General features: G+C 43.3%; 2 protein-coding genes across 3 annotated transcripts in view; both read left to right on the forward strand.

Annotated features, from left to right (window-relative positions):
• The window catches only part of CLEC4F (C-type lectin domain family 4 member F), a 31,263-nt gene extending 13,386 nt beyond the window's left edge, over positions 1–17,877 (forward strand). Inside the window, exons 5-6 of one of the 2 annotated variants that reach the window (XM_077766196.1) lie at positions 17,523–17,557; positions 17,801–17,877. In XM_077766196.1, coding sequence (XP_077622322.1) covers positions 17,523–17,535 — 13 coding nt within the window. In that variant the 3' untranslated portion in view covers positions 17,536–17,557; positions 17,801–17,877. Of the gene's footprint in view, positions 1–4,131; positions 4,188–17,522; positions 17,558–17,800 lie in introns of those variants that run through there. The other variant, XM_077766197.1, reaches the window with a different exon arrangement.
• Positions 1,317–17,877, forward strand: FIGLA (folliculogenesis specific bHLH transcription factor). Its single transcript, XM_077766199.1, has 5 exons — positions 1,317–1,562; positions 4,132–4,284; positions 7,232–7,456; positions 17,523–17,557; positions 17,801–17,877. Exons 1-5 carry the CDS (start codon positions 1,317–1,319, stop codon positions 17,814–17,816), a joined length of 675 nt encoding a protein of 224 aa, XP_077622325.1. The 3' UTR covers positions 17,817–17,877.
• Positions 17,878–18,090: the final 213 nt, after the last annotated feature.

Here is an 18,090-nt window from a genome sequence, read left to right on the forward strand (position 1 = left end):
AAAAGGGCTTAGAAGCATTGACATCCCAAAAGGAATGAACAATCTAGCATCCAAATCTTTGTTTCTAAATTCCATCTTCCACTAGAAGAATTGACTGATTCCACTTCTGGGCTGGGAAAATTCAAGATGAGCCTCAAACATGTCATGCCTTTCTGGCACAAGTAAGAAAGCATGCAAAGAATGACGGGGTCATGTTAAAAGAACAGCGAAGCCAGCATAAAGGGGACTCCTACAGGCCAAATCTGGAACTATTTGAGCATTGAAAATAGTAATATGAATAAATTACATCTTATTGAATAAAATATAAAGTCATGAGTTCATGCTGAGGTAAATATAAAATGAATAGATAAATGAGAAGGAAAAGCTCTTCCCCCCCAATAGGATGTCAACCATTTGGCCACAAACTAGTGGTTAATTTAGGCAGGAGTCAGCGATGGATACTAAGGATATTGGTGATTTCCTCACAAAAATATTTATCAATCAAAAGGAAAAGTTAGTCCATTTATGGTGAAGGAACCTGGCAGACACCACCTTGACTGAGTGATCAAGGTTAACTTTACCAGTGATGGGACCGGTCAGCATCATGTATCTCCTGATGGGATGCACTGAGAAAAGCCCAGCATCTTTTCTGTGGAGTCTTTGCCAAGAAGGGATGGCCTAGGTCTGGACATGAGGGAACATTGGGCAAAACCCAGGTGAGGGAAATCCTTCAGAATGAAAGACTTCTCCTCTTTGAAACTGTCAAGGTCAGGATGACGGTGCAAGACTTAGGAAATGCTTCAGAAAAAGAGTAATGAAAATGCGAATGTTCCTAGAGAGAAAGAGGGCAATGGAGTAAATGTGGGAAAATGTTAACAAGTAGAGAACCGAGGTGAAGGGGCTGCTGGACCTCTTGGTTACTGCTCTTGCAACGTTTATTGATTTCAAAATGATTTTGTAAAGTTTTCTTTGTAGCCAGCAAATTTTTCTGGTAAATATATGTGTGTACATAAGTATATTTGCATACATGTGTATACATGTATCCAGAAGCTCAGTCCCCAGCCTGACTGATCAAATTAGAATTCTGGGAATTGGAATCCAGGCACCGGATTAAGAAAAACCCAATTCCCCAGGTGATTCCACTGTGCAGCCAAATTTGAGAACCGGTGCTGTCTTGTATTCCAGTGTTCACCAAAATCACCTGTGGAGCTCGTGAACCGCAGCTCCCCGAGCGGGGCCCGACTTGCGTTAGGCCAGGGTAGGGGAACCGGGACAGGTGGTCCCGGCCCCAGGCTCCGCCCCCGTGCCCCGCAGCTCGTGCGGCCCCAGGTGCGGAGATGAAAGGCCGCGCCGCCCCCCGCCCCCCGCCCTCCGCCATGGAAGCAGCGCCGGCGCCGACTCTCCTGGGCGTCCCGCAGGCCGAGGTGCTGGAGGACGTGCTGCGGGAGCAGTTCGGGCCACTCCCCCAGCTGGCTGCCATCTGCCGGCTCAAGCGGCTGCCCTCGGGCGGCTACTCCTCGACCGAGGACCTCCAGTTGGTCCTGGAGCGCCGGCGCGTGGCCAACGCCAAGGAGCGCGAGCGGGTGAGCGCCCTGCTCCGCGCGGGTCCCCGAGGCTCCCCGGGCTCGGCCGCCTCAGGACCCGCTGCTCACCACCAAACACCAGGCCAGTAACCGGTGCGCCCATTTACCGCCCACCCGCAGGGCTCGGAGGCGACTCGAACCTCCTGAGGTCTGGCTCGGCTCCCTCGTCCGGGAGACGTTCGTTGACGCTCGGATGGCCTCCTCACCTGCTAACCACCCAGGACCGGGTCTGGGGGTGGGAGTCGGGGCACGCGAGGCCCCTGACAACGTTAAAAATGTCTCCCCTTGGCAAGTGCTTTCAAAAAAGGTTAGCGCCCAGGAGTCGTGCTTCAATCTTCCAACCGCTCGCGCTGGGTGAGCGCTTGGGGTGCAAAGGGCTCCCCCACCCCTTTCCCTTCTGCATCTCTGCCTCGAAGCAAGTATGGGGTGACGGGGCCCAGTGGCAGTTACTCTTTTTCTTGTTTAGAGTAGGGAAACGGGGTGCAGGGCGGTGCACGGGACTCGCACTCCACCAGTCTTGTTTCCCAACCAGGCTGGGATGCCGCGAATCACAACGCGGAGCGACCCCGTGCGCCGTAGTCCGAGCGGCATCTACTGGTGGCTTTCAGTATTTCTAACTGAAACTGGGCCCCTAAATTTGTCTAATCTGGCCACCCTTCTGCTCTTTACACACCTGGGGTTTGGCCGAACCCGAGGAGGTCCGAGAGAGGGAAGGACGGGGCGGGGGTGGGGGGAGTGGGGATGGGGAGGACTGAGGGCGCGACTTCAGGTTTGGGACTTGAGGAGGAGGTTCTGCTACACGCGCCCGGGTCCCCTGGAAGTGTAGCCCCGGTGAATCCGTTAGGAACTTTGGGAAAGGGCGGGAGGAGAAAGGACCAAGTCAAAGTAGAAGACCAGTTGAAGTTGGGGTAAACTGAGCGAGTAGAAAAGTGTGGTTTCACCAGGCACGGACGCTTTGTGAAAATAACCATGGAATTGCACGTGATGATGTGGCCTCAAACAAGATTCTGATCCAGTAGTTTGCATTTTATATGGGCTTTCCCATCAGGAAGGAATTGCTTTCTGCAGAGATTTCGTCCTGGTTTTACCCTCTCTTTTAAAGCTAATGACCTTCATTCTTTTTTACAACGATAAAATTAATACACCTGGACTAGGAAACACACCTACAACACAGATGTAACTACCATGAATTAACATTCTTGTATATATCCTCCCAGTCTTTTTCTAGTTATGCGTGTGCTATATATAATTTTATAAAATTGTGAGCTAGTATATTTATTTTTTTCCACTTAACATTATCAAAAACATTTCCTCATCTTAAGCATTCTTTTAGCCTTTTACTGCATAGTCTGTCGTATAAATGGACGCTAACTTCTGCAGTCTTTATGCTTTTTGCAGCTTTTTCTTGGTCTATAAATCTGTGTGTATGTCTGACAATTGCTCTCAAAATACTAGAAATGGAATTACTGGAACATAGAACCTATACAGTCTCACAAGTTGTGATACATGTTGCTCAATTGCTTTACTAATTTTCATTCCTTCTTATAGGATATAGGACTGTTCCCTCTGTCCATCTCCAATGCTGGGTATGATTAACAAAACAACGTTACCAGTTTGGTACATGAAAAATGGCATTAAATTTCTATTTTATTTTGTAGTTCTTTCATCAGAGTTCCACATTTTCATACATTTGTTGGTCTTTGTTTTCTGCTGTAATGAGATGACTATATCCGTTGTCGACTTTGATCTGGAGTGGGAGAGGGTTCTCAATCAACAGGAGCATATTGGCTTTATGGTGGTGGAAGCCAGTTTTTTCCAAGGCCTCTTTACCTCAGGGGTTTGGTCATCAGAGTTCTAGCCCTTGCAAGCTGAAGGACTGGGCCCTGGAGAATTATAAATAAATAGATAGCCTTATTCTGCCTTTCAAGTCTTGTCAACATGCAGACTCTCTAGACTCTAACACTTGACTTGGCTGGGAAAGAGGTTGAAGAGTTGATGGCACAGTGCTCAAGTAGACCAGTGTTTGCACATTTTATTCATTATCAGTACCACATATTGAGGACTTCCTATGCACCAGGTCAGGAAGAAGAGTTTCATGTATAATTGTGTTAATTACCACAAAGAAGTTTACAAGGTGGGTATCTTCTACTTAGTAGATAAACCATAGCTGGCCGTATGAAATCTCCTACACCTTCTTATAAAGCTAGTATGTGGTGGAGCTGGGTTCTAAATCCTGGTGTATTGACTTAGAGCTTTTAGCCACTACCCCACTGCCTGAACACTACAGTGCAGCAGGTATGTTCTAAGAGGAGAAGGAGAGGGTTCAGCCAGAACACAGACCTCCCCCCTCCCAGCCTGTCCCCCCACCCAGTGCTGAGTTTCTGCTGCTCTTTCCTCCATTGCCAGGAGCTGTACTGCCAGTGGAGTGGGGACTCTGGCATGTGCCTGCTTGGGTTCATCACCCAGACCTGAGCTGTGAAAACAACCCCTCAGAACCCTCATCTGTGGTTTGAGGGGTATCTGTACAAATTAGCTTTTCTCTGTGTCATTGTGCGTTTTTGTTTTCCAGATAAAAAATCTCAACCGTGGTTTTGCCAAACTCAAGGCGCTTGTGCCATTTCTTCCCCAAAGCAGGAAGCCTAGTAAGGTTGATATCCTTAAAGGCGCGACTGAATACATACAAGTTCTCAGTGATGTTTTGGAAGGAGCCAAAGACTCGGAGGTAAAAGTTTAAGAATTTAGAACAATATCCATCATTTATTGAGCCCTTTCCATGTGCCAGGCAATTTATCTGTTCCTGTTAGTTTGTAACAATCCTAGGAGTTATTTATGGCCCATGTTTTACAGAGAAGGAAACCAAAATACAAGTAAAGGCTACATATCTGAGAAATTTCAGGACTGGGGTTTGAATCCAGATCTGTGTGAGCTTTGGAGCCAAGCTTCTGATTATGTGCTTACTTCCTGTCACTGTCCAGGGCACCTAGCTCCTAATTGGTGAACCTTTAACAGAACATTGATACCTAGGGTGTGTCAGGTCTTCCATAAACCCCCTCTGTAGAGGTGCTTTCCCATGGGGCAGGATACAGAAAGGAAGCAGCATTTCCCTTGCAGAGGTGCTCTCTGAAGGACCACTCTGGTAGAATGCTCAGTGATGGTTAGGGATACCAGTCTCCTGGGGTTTGCAACCAGTCAGTGGGATGAACTAAATGAGCCTGCTTTGCAAACTGTGAAGCACATGGTGTCAGCACCATTATCGGGGTAGAGCTCACAAGTGTCCATTAGGCAGTGGAAGTTGTTGGCTAGTTATATGGGCTCATTGCATGATCAGGCAAGACTCGAATGCCTGTAAGTGGATTAGTCATCAGAGGAAGTAAGATACAAAAAGAGAAAGGCCTTAGAAATGAGCCCTGAGTGACCCCATTGACAGGAGGTAGGAGGAGCCACTGGAGAGGAGAATGTGACAGGAAGGTGGAGAAGCAAGATTGGTCCTAAAGTTAGGCAGAGGAGAATCTTGGGAAGCTAAGGGTGGGAAGTAGTGCAAGAAGCTATGGAGAGGCATGTGAGGTGTGGGATAGGGGTTGGCTGGAAGTCAGGTTAGTAGGGGAGTAAGGGGTTGAGGGTATGTAGGTGTCAAGTCTAGGCAGAGCACAATGGCAAACTTCAAGTCCATTAAATCTGGAAATCGACCCTGGAAATAAGGATCAAAAGGATGGAAGAAGAAAAGAGGTTAGATCAGTAGAAGGAAGTCTTTCTAAGTAGCAATGTGATTGTGTTTAGGGACAGAAGAGAAGGACTGATACTAGAGAGTAGAGAAACCTAGTCATTCTAGAAACCTAGGCTGGGAATAGCCAGGTTTTATAATAGTGCTTTTCATTTTTTTTCCTTGTCCACTCACTAGTCCTACTTGGGTGACTCCTGAGGGGATAAATTCTGCAATGGTGGGAATGGATTGTCCTGTGAGCCAATCGAATGCTTGGTTGTGGCATGGTCATAGTGTTTGCACATGAGCAGGTGGCTGCCTTAGTTTTTCCTTGCATGTGTAACAGACTAGTTTTATTTTGTGTTGCACTCTTTATAAAATACAGGATCTGTGCTATGGGATAATATATTTTTTTTTGCTGTATAGATAAAGTTTAATTATTTACCTCTTCAACTATATAATTTGATTCTATAGTCAGCAATCATTTCCTTCTAAATTCCAACATGAATGAATTCCCCATTTAAAATATTAGAGGAGGAAAGAGGCAAACCATGTTCTCTTGAATGCTGAGAACAAACTGAGGACTGATGGGTATGGGGGGGATGGGGGAGATGGGTATGGAGGAGGGCACTTGTGGGGATGAGCACTGGGTGTTATATGGAAACCAACTTGACAATAAACTACTTGTAAAATAAAATATTAGAGGAAAATCTCAATAAATCTTATAGTTTTCTAATGAATTTGGCAAATACTACATGCTAAATACCATGACTCAATGGTACTAGAATATCTGGCTTTTGACAGATATTATTTTTTCCTTTCTCTTTTTTAAAATTTACATCCAAGTTGGTTATCATATAGTGCAACAATGATTTCGGGAGTAGATTCCTTAATGCCCCTTACCATTTGCCCATCCCCCCTCCAGCAACCCTCTGTTTGTTCTCCATATTTAAGAGTGTCTTATGTTTTGTCCCCCTCCCTGTTTTTATGTTATTTTTGCTTCCCTTCCCTTATGTTCATATGTTATGTGTCTTAAAGTCCTTATATGAGTGAAGTCATGTGATGTTTGTCTTTCTCTAATTTCACTTAGCATAATGCCCTCTAGTTCCAACCACGTAGTTGCAAATGCAAGATTTCATTCTTTTTGATTGCCGAGTAATCCTCCATTGTATATGTATACCGCATCTTCTTGATCATTCATCCATCGATGGGCATTTGGGCTCTTTCCATACTTTGGCTGTTGTTGATAGTGCTGCTATAAACATTGGGGTGCATGTGCTCCTTTGAAACAGCATACCTGTATCCCTTGGATAAATACCTAGTTGTGCACTTGCTAGTTTGTAGGGTAGTTCTATTTTTAATTTTCTGAGGAAACTCCATACTGCTTTCCAGAGTGGCTGCATCAGTTTGCATTCCCACCAGCAGTGCAAAAGAGATCCTCTTACTCTGCATCCTTGCCAATATCTCTTGTTGCCTGAGTTGTTAATGTTAGCCATTCTGACAGGTGTGAGGTGGTATCTCACTGTGATTTTGATTTGTATTTCCCTGATGAGTGATGTTGAGCATTTTTTCATGTGTCAGTTGGCCATCTGGATGTTTTCTTTGGAGAAGTGTCTATTCATGTCTTTTACCCATTTCTTCACTGGATTATTTAATTTTCTTGGGGGGGGTGTTGAGTTTGATAAGTTCTTTATAGGTTTTGGATATTAACCCTTTAATACGTCATTTGCAAATATCTTCATGGGATAATCTTTTTAATCCATTTGCCAATTGCACAACATCTCAAGTTTATAGAAAAATAAATACAGTCTACTGAGTGGTGATTTTTTTTTTTTCTCCATCCATGATAACTTAAGAGTTGCCCTTATCACTTAAATACAACTTCATTGGTTAAAATTTTGGAATATATTGATTTACATCTTCAGACTCTTGACTGCCATACTGTTTGACAACTACATATGGTTTCTAGAGACAAAATCTGGATCACCAGAGCTATAGCAACAATGCTTCTGAACCACCTATATCCTTGGCTAGAGATCTATCGAGAAACATCATCCAACATGCCAGCTGTACTGTGGGCTTGAAGAATGAGGAGGAAAGGCCCTGGGCAGATGGTGGCAGTGGTGAGTCAGCATACACTTGTCGCCAGAGCGTGATGTCTACGACTGGAGTTATCTCCCCAACCAAGAGTCTGGTAAAGTGTTTCTTCTTAAATAGCCACATAGATGTCAAAAAACTCAAAATATTTTCCTTGAAGTATGTGGCATTTTCCATGCTAAAAGATTAAAACAAGATCATTTTTTAAATTAATTTTTTAAAAATTTATTTCTAGGGGAGAGAGAGAGAGAGAGAGAGAGAGACAGTGTGAGCAGGGGAGGGTCAGAGAGAGAGAGAGGGAGTCACAGAATCTGAAACAGGCTCCAGGCTCTGAGCTGGCAGTCAGCACAGAGCCCGACACGGGGCTCGAACCCACGAACCGCGAGATCATGACCTAAGCGAAAGTCAGACACTTAACCGACTAAACCACCCAGGCGCCTCAAAACAAGATCATTTTTTGAAAGTACCTAGGTGGGAAGGTGGAGTTTGCTAGTTTGGAAAATTTATTATGTTTCCAAATTAATAGGTAAGCAACTCAAGGGAAGGCAACTCTTCCAGAATTACCCATTACAGACCGAAGTTTACTTTTTTATGACCCTAAATAGCTCATCCAAGGGTTTTCTGACTCCCAAGTCCTCTAGAAAAAGAAAGAAGTAGCTTGCCATACATAAAGATACATGGTGATAACACATACACATGCAAATGTGTGCACACACCCTTTCTTTTCTTTTTTTGAGTTGGCTTTATTGTGAGGCAGCCAAAAGTGGAAAGAAGAGTTTATTTAATAGCTCTTCTTACTTTGCCAAACTATTGAAGCTGCTAGGTAGAAGTAGCAGTCTCCTTCTTCAAGTCATTTAGCCCTTGTTGTGACTGTGTTACTCTGATGAGACCCCTTGGTCTGTCCTGCAACACCACTGTTCTAGACACAAGAATGGCCTATAGGAACTGTAACCAAGTGTACTGCAACAAGCAAATTGCTTAGTGTGATGTAAGGGACAGTGGAAGCTGTGGAGCCAAAAACGATGGTTGGTGGCCGGAGGCAGTGTAGAATAGCAGTTAAGTGCAGGTTCTAGAGAACCAACACTGGGGTTCAATTGCTGGTTTTACCCCTTGCTAGTTGTGTAACCTTCAGTGAGCTGTTGAATCTAATCCTCAGTTTTCCCATCTGTGGAATGGGAATGAGAATTGTACTACCTTGTACATTAGAATTGTGAAGCTCAAATGGCATCATGTCAGTGAAGTGTCTAGCACAGTACCTGGCATGTCAGTGTTCACTTGGACATACATTATTAAATCTGCTTGACTCATGAGCAATTAGTATTGATTGGTGAGCAATCAACAATAAGCCAAAGGCATCCTAGCTCTGTTTGTAGCAAGTGTTCTGAGTTTTCTCACGTGGCCTTTAGTAGTGCTCTACTCTGGTTGGAGGTCTTATGGGCTTTCTGCTAACTGACTGGCCTTGGCTGCCATTTTTGACTTGATTACTGTTCTGTAAGGTTCTACTTTTGTACATGCTCAGTTTTAGATTTCTATATTCTGGCCACTTGACCTATAAACCAAACCTTCCCTTGCCAGTCCATCTTTAGGAGACAGAATTCCTGTTGCTACTACAGCTGACTGGGGATGACTGGGAACAAAAGTAAGGATGCAGATATGATCTGAGCTGAACCTTGAACCTGGCTATCTGTTAATGATAGTAATGTTAGTTTTGGGACACCTGGGTGGCTCAGTCAGCTGAGCATCTGTCTCTTGATTTCAGCTTATGTCATGATCTCACCATTTGTGAGATTGAGCCTCACATTGGGCTCTATGCTGACAGCTCTGAGCCTGCTTGGGATTCTCTCTCTATGTCCCCTCTTTCTGGCCCTCCCCTGTTTGCACGTGTGCATGTGCTCACTCACACGCACTCTCTTTCAAAATAAACTTTGAAAAATAGTAATGTTAGTTTTATATATATACTAGGTATTAAGGCAGGAATCTTACTTGTATTTAATCCTCACCTTAATCCTTGTCAGGTAGGTATCACCATGTCATTCTTGGGGTGAGCTGCCTGGTTATACCTTTCTGTCCATCCCTTTTGGGCCTGGGCTGGGAGTGGAACCTAAAAGAAAGCATAGCAGGCTTCTGCTTAGCACCACCAGTAGCAAGGATGTATAGGAGACCATTGTCTTCCAAGGATAACTGATCCTGGAAATAGGCTATTTGTAGTAAGTAGATTTTTTTTTTTGTAGTAAGTAGATTTAAAGTGGGTACTAACATTTTCTGTTAAACAGAAAAGCTCTAACTGGAACTTTCTTTAAAAGAGGGAATAAAACACTTAAATTTTAGGCTTTTCGCTAACTCAGTTTACAATGCTAGTTGAAAGAGTGTGCTGATTCTTAGAATAAACAAAGAATCATGTTTTTGAGATTTTTATATATGCATGTAACTTCTGCCAAGTGTGACTTTCCAGGCCTGAATGTAAAGAGAGTCATTTTTGCAGAAATGTCCTAGGATTTCATCAATTTCATCAAAATGAAGTGTCTCTCATTCTTTGACATTCAAATCATTTATTTTTAAAATAAAAGCATTTATTCTGAAACACCTTATAGAAGGGTCACAAATATAGTACAAATAACGTTTTCCTGACTCATTTGAGAGTAAGTCGCCGACCTGATGCCCCATCACCCCTAATTAGTATGCATTTCCTATAAATGAGGACATTGTCTTACATGACCACAGTGTGGCCATCAAAATCAGAAAGTTAATGTTGTGGTGTTAATTACCACAAAATCCTCAGGCTCTATTCAGGGTTTCACCAACAGTCTGAATGTCCTTTCTAACACAAAGACCAACTAAGAATCATGAGTTGCATTTAGTTGTCATGTATCTTTAGCCTGTATCTGTTTAGAACATTTTGTTGGTCTTTTCATGATTTTTATGACCTTGACACACTGGAAGATTAAGCCCAATTGTTTTGTAGAATGTTTCTTGATTTGAGTTTGTCTCTCCCCCAATTAGATTCAGATATGCATCTTTGTCATGAATAGCATGGAAGTGATACTGTTTTCTACCCATTGCATCCTATTAGATGGGGTACATTTTGATTTGTCTTAGTACTAAGGATTTACTTCAATCACTTGCTTAATGTGGTGACTGCCAGGCCTCTCTATTTTAAAGTCAGCCTTTTTAATTTGTAATCTGTTTTGTTTGGAGGTGCTCTGAAGCTATCTCGATATCCTATTCTTCATCAAACATTCTGTATCTATGAAACTTCTAATTTTGAAATAATTATAGGTTCATGGGAAGTTACAAAGATAGTATGGAGAAGTCCCATGTACCCTTAACTTGGTTTCCCTCAATGGATGCATCTCCTGAAACTATAGTATAATATCAAAACAAGAAAATCAATATTGGTATGATGTGTGTCTAGTTCCCTGTCATTTTATCGCAAGTGTAGATTTGTGGAATCACCACTCCTGTCAAGATCCAGCACTGTTCCACCTCCATAATGCTCCCCTGCCTGCTATCCACCTACTGCCCCCCACATCTCCACTCTCTCTGCCCCCTGGCCACCAGTAATCTGTTCTCCATCTCTCTCTCATTTGGGGAGTGTTCTATACTACATGGAATCATGTGGTATGTATTCTTTAAAGTCTGGCCTTTTTACTTAGCACAGTGCCCGTTAGATCATCCTAGTGCTTGTATGGAGAGTCCATTCCCACCCCTCCCCTTTCATTGCTGAGTATGGATGTGCCACAGTTTAACTATTATTATAGAACCTTTTGGTTGTTTCTATATTCATTTTTTTTTAAATACTGTAGACACCTGGTTTTCTGTTTAATTCAGTAGATTATTATATCATCATAATATCCTAGTATTTCATTTATTTTGTTATTCAAATTGTCCTCATTGTGGCCAGTGAAAGTCCCTTCAAATGGGCTAACTTTCTGCTTGACCTGTCCCTATCATTCTTTGATCATTTCCTTTTTGGCAGAAGATGTTCTGAGCTCGAGCATCATGTACTTTCCCACCCCTAGCCTTGGAATGAGTCTTTCATCAAGGACCCTCTGTGTGTAACTCCTTTCTCCTTTCTGTGCCATCTCCCCCATGCCTGGCTCTTCTCTTAGCCCCTTCTGGGCTCTAGCACCTGTATAAGTTTGCTAGGGCTGCTGCAACAAAATTCACAGAATAAGTGGTTTAAACAACAGAAATTTATTTCTCGCAGTTCTGGAGGTTGGAAGTAGAAGATGAAGATGTTGGCAAGTTTGATTTCTTCTGAGGCCTCTCTTCTTGGCTTGCAAATGGTCTTTCCTCTGCATGTGTGTGCCCCAACTTTCTCTTAGAAGGACACCAGTCATACTGAATTGGTGCTGACCCTCCATTTTTATTTAATCACTCCTTTTAAGGCCCTATCTCCAAATACAGTCACATTCTGAGGTATGGGGGTTAGGACTTCAACATGTGGATTTTGAAGGGACATTATTCAGCCCATAACAACACTGTGACTAGCTGCCCCTCCCTAAGAACCTTCTCCCTGGCTCTGACCTTCCACTCAGCCCACCCCACATATAGATGTCTCCTCACCCTGCTTGGACTTTGGCTCACCATGTGAGGTCACCTGCACATATGCATGCTTGCCTGATTTGGCATGGGCGGCTTCTCCCCATGCTATGCTGCCCTCTGCCTGGGCACCCTCCTTACCTAGCTTGGGTCTGACTCCCCATGCCACACCGCTCCTCCAAGGCCCCTCTCCTGCTGATTGGACTTTATCACTTTCCACTGGGCCACCCCACTGTGTGGCCATTCCCCTCATCTGCTTGGTCTCTGACATCCTGTATTAGGCCACCTCCATTTGTGGATGCCATCCTCACCCTGCTAGGTCTCCAATAGTTCTCTCAGGGCCACCATGCTCCTCCCCCCCAATCTCACTGTGAGCTAACGCATTAGGACTGAATTGTTCAGGATGGGAAGGGAGAAGTGATTTTTTTTTTTTTCTCTTTTAAGTGCCTACTGTGTGACTATCTTGCCAGTTTTTTCCTTGTTAATAGGTTTAACTCTGAGATCCTAATTTGCATGTGGCTTGAGCAATTATTCAACATCACTTTTACTAACTTTATAAAAGCTTGCGTTTGATAATTAGGAACCATGATGAAGTGAGAGGGACCGAGGAAATGAAGCTCAGCCTGACCTTTATTTGCCAAACAATTCTCATAAGGGGTCAGTGTAGTTTACCTGAAGGAGTGACTGTATAAGGTTTCAGGATCCTGGCCAGACACCCTAAACAGAAACCTGGGGATAGCTGATGTGATTCACTGGACCGAAATGCTTATGTACAGAGGGGCTTAGGTTTGGGAGGCAGGCCCCCTTCAGCTTCAGTTTGCAGGAATGGCACCCTTCTTCCTGCCCTTGGAGAAGATCTGAGGAGTGGAATTCTGGTGCTGGCAGAGATGGGCATTTTTGGGGATTTGAGGATGGGGTCAGAACAGGCTGTGCAAGATCAACAACATTCCTGAGAGGCAAAAGTCCCGAATGAAGTACATAAGAATCTGCTGATGGCAGGCATGGAGATTAGCTTCTCCGGCTAGAGCAGGCTCACTTGGGGACTGAATCAGCAAGTATGTGTGCGAATGGAGAGAACCCTGAGCTGTGTGAAGCGGCAGCCTCTGGCCTTGGTAGGAATAGGGATCAATGTCAGGGTCCTGGCAAGGCTCATTTTGGATTGGGTTTTCAGGTGTAGGATTTATCTGTTTTGGGATTGGGCATTGCTGGGTGGCAAGATGTTCACTGACCCACCATTGCTTACTTTTTTTATTTGACACATATGTTTATGGTTCAGGCATTCCCTATCATGCAAGGCTCTGAGTTTTGTTCACAGCTGCCTATGATCCTGCAGAGGCTGTGTCCCTCGACAAAGGCCATCCTCTGTGTTGGAGTAAGATGCCAATTGAGCTGGGGTCAGAGAGGCTCTGGAAAGGAATATGTGGATGAACATAAGTGCCTGGTGTGGGACCTGGATGTGCTGCTATCACACACTTCTAAAATTTTGGTCTGTGTAGGAGTATTCCTTGGAAGAGTTTCTGAGAGGAAGAAGCCTATGAGGATGGTAGGTGTCCACTACTCCCTCTGCCGGTTGTGGTAATCTGTGTATGGAAATTAATCACTGGGGGCATTTCTTCTAATAGCATCTTAAGCTCTGAAACGGGATGGTCTAGCTAGCTGGGATGAATTCATTAGCACCCTGGAAAGGCCTTGAAGCAACTGTCTCCTGTCTTCCATCTCCCGTTTCACTCGGGAACTGGCTGTATGTGATAGCAAAAATTCTACCACAGTAGTGTGGTGGTCTAGGCTTTTCCCTGGGCATCCCATTTGTCTGCCTCAGTGTTCACTGGGGGCCTACAGGGCATATTCTGATGAGCATAGCCAGCAGAATATTTTAAAAATTTGCACTTCCTTTTAATGCAGTGGGTGCTTGATGGGTTGTTGGCCCCCAAACCCCTTGTTGAAGCACCAGTTTGGGTGTTAAACTTTGCAGCCCCAGACCAAGAGTACTGGGACTCAGAGTGTGGAGGTTGCTCTAGTGATTGCATTGGCTCAGTATGTGACTCTGTCTTCTAAACTCTGGGGGCTTAGGGATTGGTGCTGTGATGATATGGATGCTGGTTGTTTTCCCTTGGACTTTGGAAAAGTGAGATCTAGAGTATACAGGCCAGGATCCATCTAACCTCAGAGTGATACCACCTCCAGGGGAAGGTTCCCCAGGATGCAACTACTCAGGAAGAGATCCAAGCAGCACCCGAGGAAGACTCTTGAAGCCCAATCTGACCAAGAAGAGAATAAAATGTTAGAGGAAAGGTGAATTTCTTCATGAAAATAAGACAGAGGATTTCCTTTGTTGGAACTCTCCATCTTCTGTCCCCACAGAAAAATCAATCATGAAAGTGGGTTTAGTGTATGTGTATGAGGTTTGGTGTGTTTGACAAGATCTCTACCTGGTATGTGCTCCTAACTCTGTCAGTGAGCTGAGCATAATTCAAGAAAGCCAATTTATATTTCTCTCACCTATGACAGGATAGGTGGTTAAATTAGTTGAAGTAAGGGGTGCCTGGGTGGCTCAGTTGGTTAAGTGTCCGACTTCAGCTTTGGTCATGATCTCACAGTTTGTAGGTTCAAGCCTCGCATTGGGCTCTGTGCTGGCAGCTTGGAGCCTGGTGCCTCCTTCAGATTCTGTGTTTCCTCTTTCTCTACCCCTCCCCTGTTCATGTTCTGTCTCTCAAAAATAAATAAATTTTAAAAAATTAAGTCTTGATTTAGTCTAGTGGACTTCTGGAGGGAATTTATATGAGCTTTATAAAAGACCCAGACTTGTTGGTCCCAATGTGGATAGAGAGGAGAGTTGTAAGAATTGGGTGGAAGAGTCTCTCAAAGTTAGAGTCAGGATTCCTCTGATGTGCTGCTGACCTCCCTTGAGACAGACTGCTCTTTGGGGTAGCAGAAAGCCATCAAGTACTAGGATCACATAAAGTAACCCCTCAGGGAGGTCAATGAGCCCTTCTGCCCTCTCCCCTGTAAATACAGCCTGATTATTTTGGGGGAACTCTTCTGGTCATCTTTGGATCACTCCCTTTTTGGAAGGCTTCCCTCTCAGGAATGTGTCCTTCCAGCAATGCTAGTGTGGAAGATGAGCCTGGGGCACCTGCCTCATTGGGGTGCTCTCAGCTGAGAAGAACCCAGGAGCAGAGTTTCCCTGTATCATGCAATTTGGAATAGGCCCCCAAGGGAAGAGACAGACCATGTGGGGCTTGGTGGCCAAAGCCCTGCTCATTATAAAAGACCTTTATTTTCCTGGAAGATCATCTGTACAGCTCTATGACAGGGCTGTGGCCACGGTGCTGGGTTCTGATCTCTGGGTCTTGGCTGGACTTGCATACACCAAAGCAGGATTGACCATTCTGAGCACAATTTATATGGGAAGAAATGTAACTTTACTTTCTACACTGTATTCTCCTTGTTTTTGAGAACCCAGTAAGACCTTATGACTCAGATGGTGGAAAGATTCTCTTAGCCCAGTAAGATCTATCTTCTTTGAGTACATACTGTTATCAGGTTAATGTTCAGAATCCCTGTGAGACTCTTTCCCCCATATGTCTTCTCTCCTATGAGATCGTCTTGTCCTCCTTTAGGTATAGCAAGAAGTGTGTGTACTATGGAGGCTGGAATGGGTACGCTCGTGTGTGTTTCCCCAGCTAATCCTTAGGTCCCCAGTCTTGTTGAGCTGACATCTACTGTGGATGTCCATGACCCCACTATGGCTTCTCTTCTCTAGGCCAGGCTCACTGGGCCTTCTGCCTTCAGAACCCAGGCATCTTCTTGTCTCTCTGGCTTTCACATTCCTAGATGGGCTATGCAGCTGTCCTCAGGCACATACTTAAAAATTCCTTTAGCCACGTGGTCACTGAACTGTGAGAAGCTACATTCTGAGAAGTGGGTACAAATCTTTGCTTTTCTCAGATTTTTTTTTTTTTATACTTTTCTTGGGTTCTTTTCCCTTATGTAACTAACTCTTCCTCATCTCTGGGTCAAGGTCTAGGATGGCGTGGTACAGGGGCCCTTCCCAGGGATTAGGGATCAGGCAGCTTCCTCAGGAGAGTTCCAGCCCCTCCAAATAACTATTTCCGTCTGCTTCAACTTTCTTCTCCATTTCGGTTGTAGGAAATCTTCTCCCACATCATATCTTGCCTCCTCCCTGCTTTGTGACCACCTGAGTTGCTATCTGAGCTCTGGCCCACCAGAACCCACATGTTGATTCTCCCTTTCAACAAAGCTTCTTTCAAATGAGAGCCTTGCTTTTCAGACTGTTGTAGCTGGGAACTGAAATCTGAAGCTAAGTGTGGACTTCTGGTTGGTATCTACCTCAGTCCCTGCCTCCTCCCCCAAACCTTGGCTCAGTGGGTGGAGGGAAGGTTACATTGGATAATATGTCAAACCATGCAGCTTTTACAACCAACAATGGGAGCATGCCTGCCTTATCAGAGGGGCTGAGCAGCAAGCTGGGTTTGTTTCTCAGATCACCCTCTTCCTGGACCTTCAACTGCTTAGATGAGGCCAACAGGCATTTTTTTTTTTTTAATGAACTGTAAGAATAAGGCAACATTGATAATCTTCAGCATACTCAGAATATTCCATATTCTGATACTTCTATATTACATTCATGGAATTTTCTAGCTAACACTTAAATCCAAACTAAGACAATGATCTATAATATACTAGACTGTAGGCTATTAGATTAAATTATCCTTTAACTCTGGGTAAACCTAGCAATACATGAATTTGTCTCTTAGGTTTAACGCATTCTGAATATGTGAAAAATTTAAAAGAATTAAATGAAACTCTTAAAGCTAATTTTGAACTAAAAAAGTTAGCTTAATTACATGCATAGTAGAAAGATTGGATCAAGATCAGAAAAGTTATTGACACTTACTTTGTGATGGACTCTATTCCTGGTGGTGAATACAAAATAACTTTATAATTTTCATGACCACCTGATGTATAATTATATCCATTTTACATGTCAGGAAACTAGAAAACAGAAGTTAAGGAAATTGACCAATATCCAGTGGGTCAGTGAAGGATGGAATCAGAGTCTATGTGTAATAGTGTTAAACTCTCTACTGCCTTTTGTTCTTAAAAAAAACAACCTTACTCTTGAAATATAAATGAGAGTGGGCTAGAAAATAGGTAAATCTGTTTCTATAACCTGAATTAGAGCATGTGACTATAGTACTTTATTATCCACAGTGATAGATTGGAGTGACTTTATTTTAAGTCTTGGATTTGGCTTTTTCTTCAGGTTTAGATTTCAGAATATTAAGACCCAAAGTGATCTTACCATCTTAGTAAAACCACTGATTGAACATACTAAAATGCTTCTAAAATTTCTTATACAACTGAATTAAGAAATTATCGCAGGCCATACAACACTGTGTTCTGTTTCTTCTATCATTGACAGGTTTGAGGTTACTGTGTAGTCTTTATCACAAGTTTTAATGCTCAATTAAATGGAAGGGTTTTCTAATTTTAGGACATTTGTTTTCAGTTTTTTTGTTCTTGTAAACATAGCAAATAGCCTGATGTATTTACCTCTTTCTGTATTTAAAAAATTTTTTTATTTTGTTTATTTTTAGGATAGATTCCTAGATGTGGAAGTCCTGAGTCACAGGTAGGTACAATTTATGACTCGATGCATGAGGCTAACTTACAATACCACCAGCTCTGAGTGCCGAGTTCACCATATCCTTGCTAACAGTGGGATCTATTAAAATGATAGAATTTTGATAGGTAAAAAAAGGTATCTTTATATTTAAACATTTTTGATTACTAATGAAAAAATTTTTATATAGTTCTTTTGGGAACTATCTCTTCTTATTTAACCATTTATAAGGGGCTTTCTTCTCTGTTTCAGGCTCCCCCAAGTATGAAAAGTGAAAATGCCAGCCCAGGGCTACCTTCTAGAGACAAATAAATGCAGTCTTGAAAGTTTTGAAGTCTCTCAAAAATTGTGATAATTCAAAGCTTAACAATTACCTTTTAAATGGCCTTGCTTGTCACACTGCTACTCAACTCTTTTTCCTTAATTTCATGCTTTGAAGAAATAGGCTTCAGGGTTTTCAGCCTTCATGCTTATCCCTCAACTCCTATGAGGTTTTCATCCTCATCCTTTTAGGACCCATAGCTAATATCTTTCATTGTCCA

Source organism: Crocuta crocuta, unplaced genomic scaffold (genome assembly GCF_008692635.1).
Source record: "Crocuta crocuta isolate KB4526 unplaced genomic scaffold, BGI_CrCroc_1.0 scaffold113, whole genome shotgun sequence".
Lineage (NCBI taxonomy): Eukaryota > Metazoa > Chordata > Mammalia > Carnivora > Hyaenidae > Crocuta > Crocuta crocuta.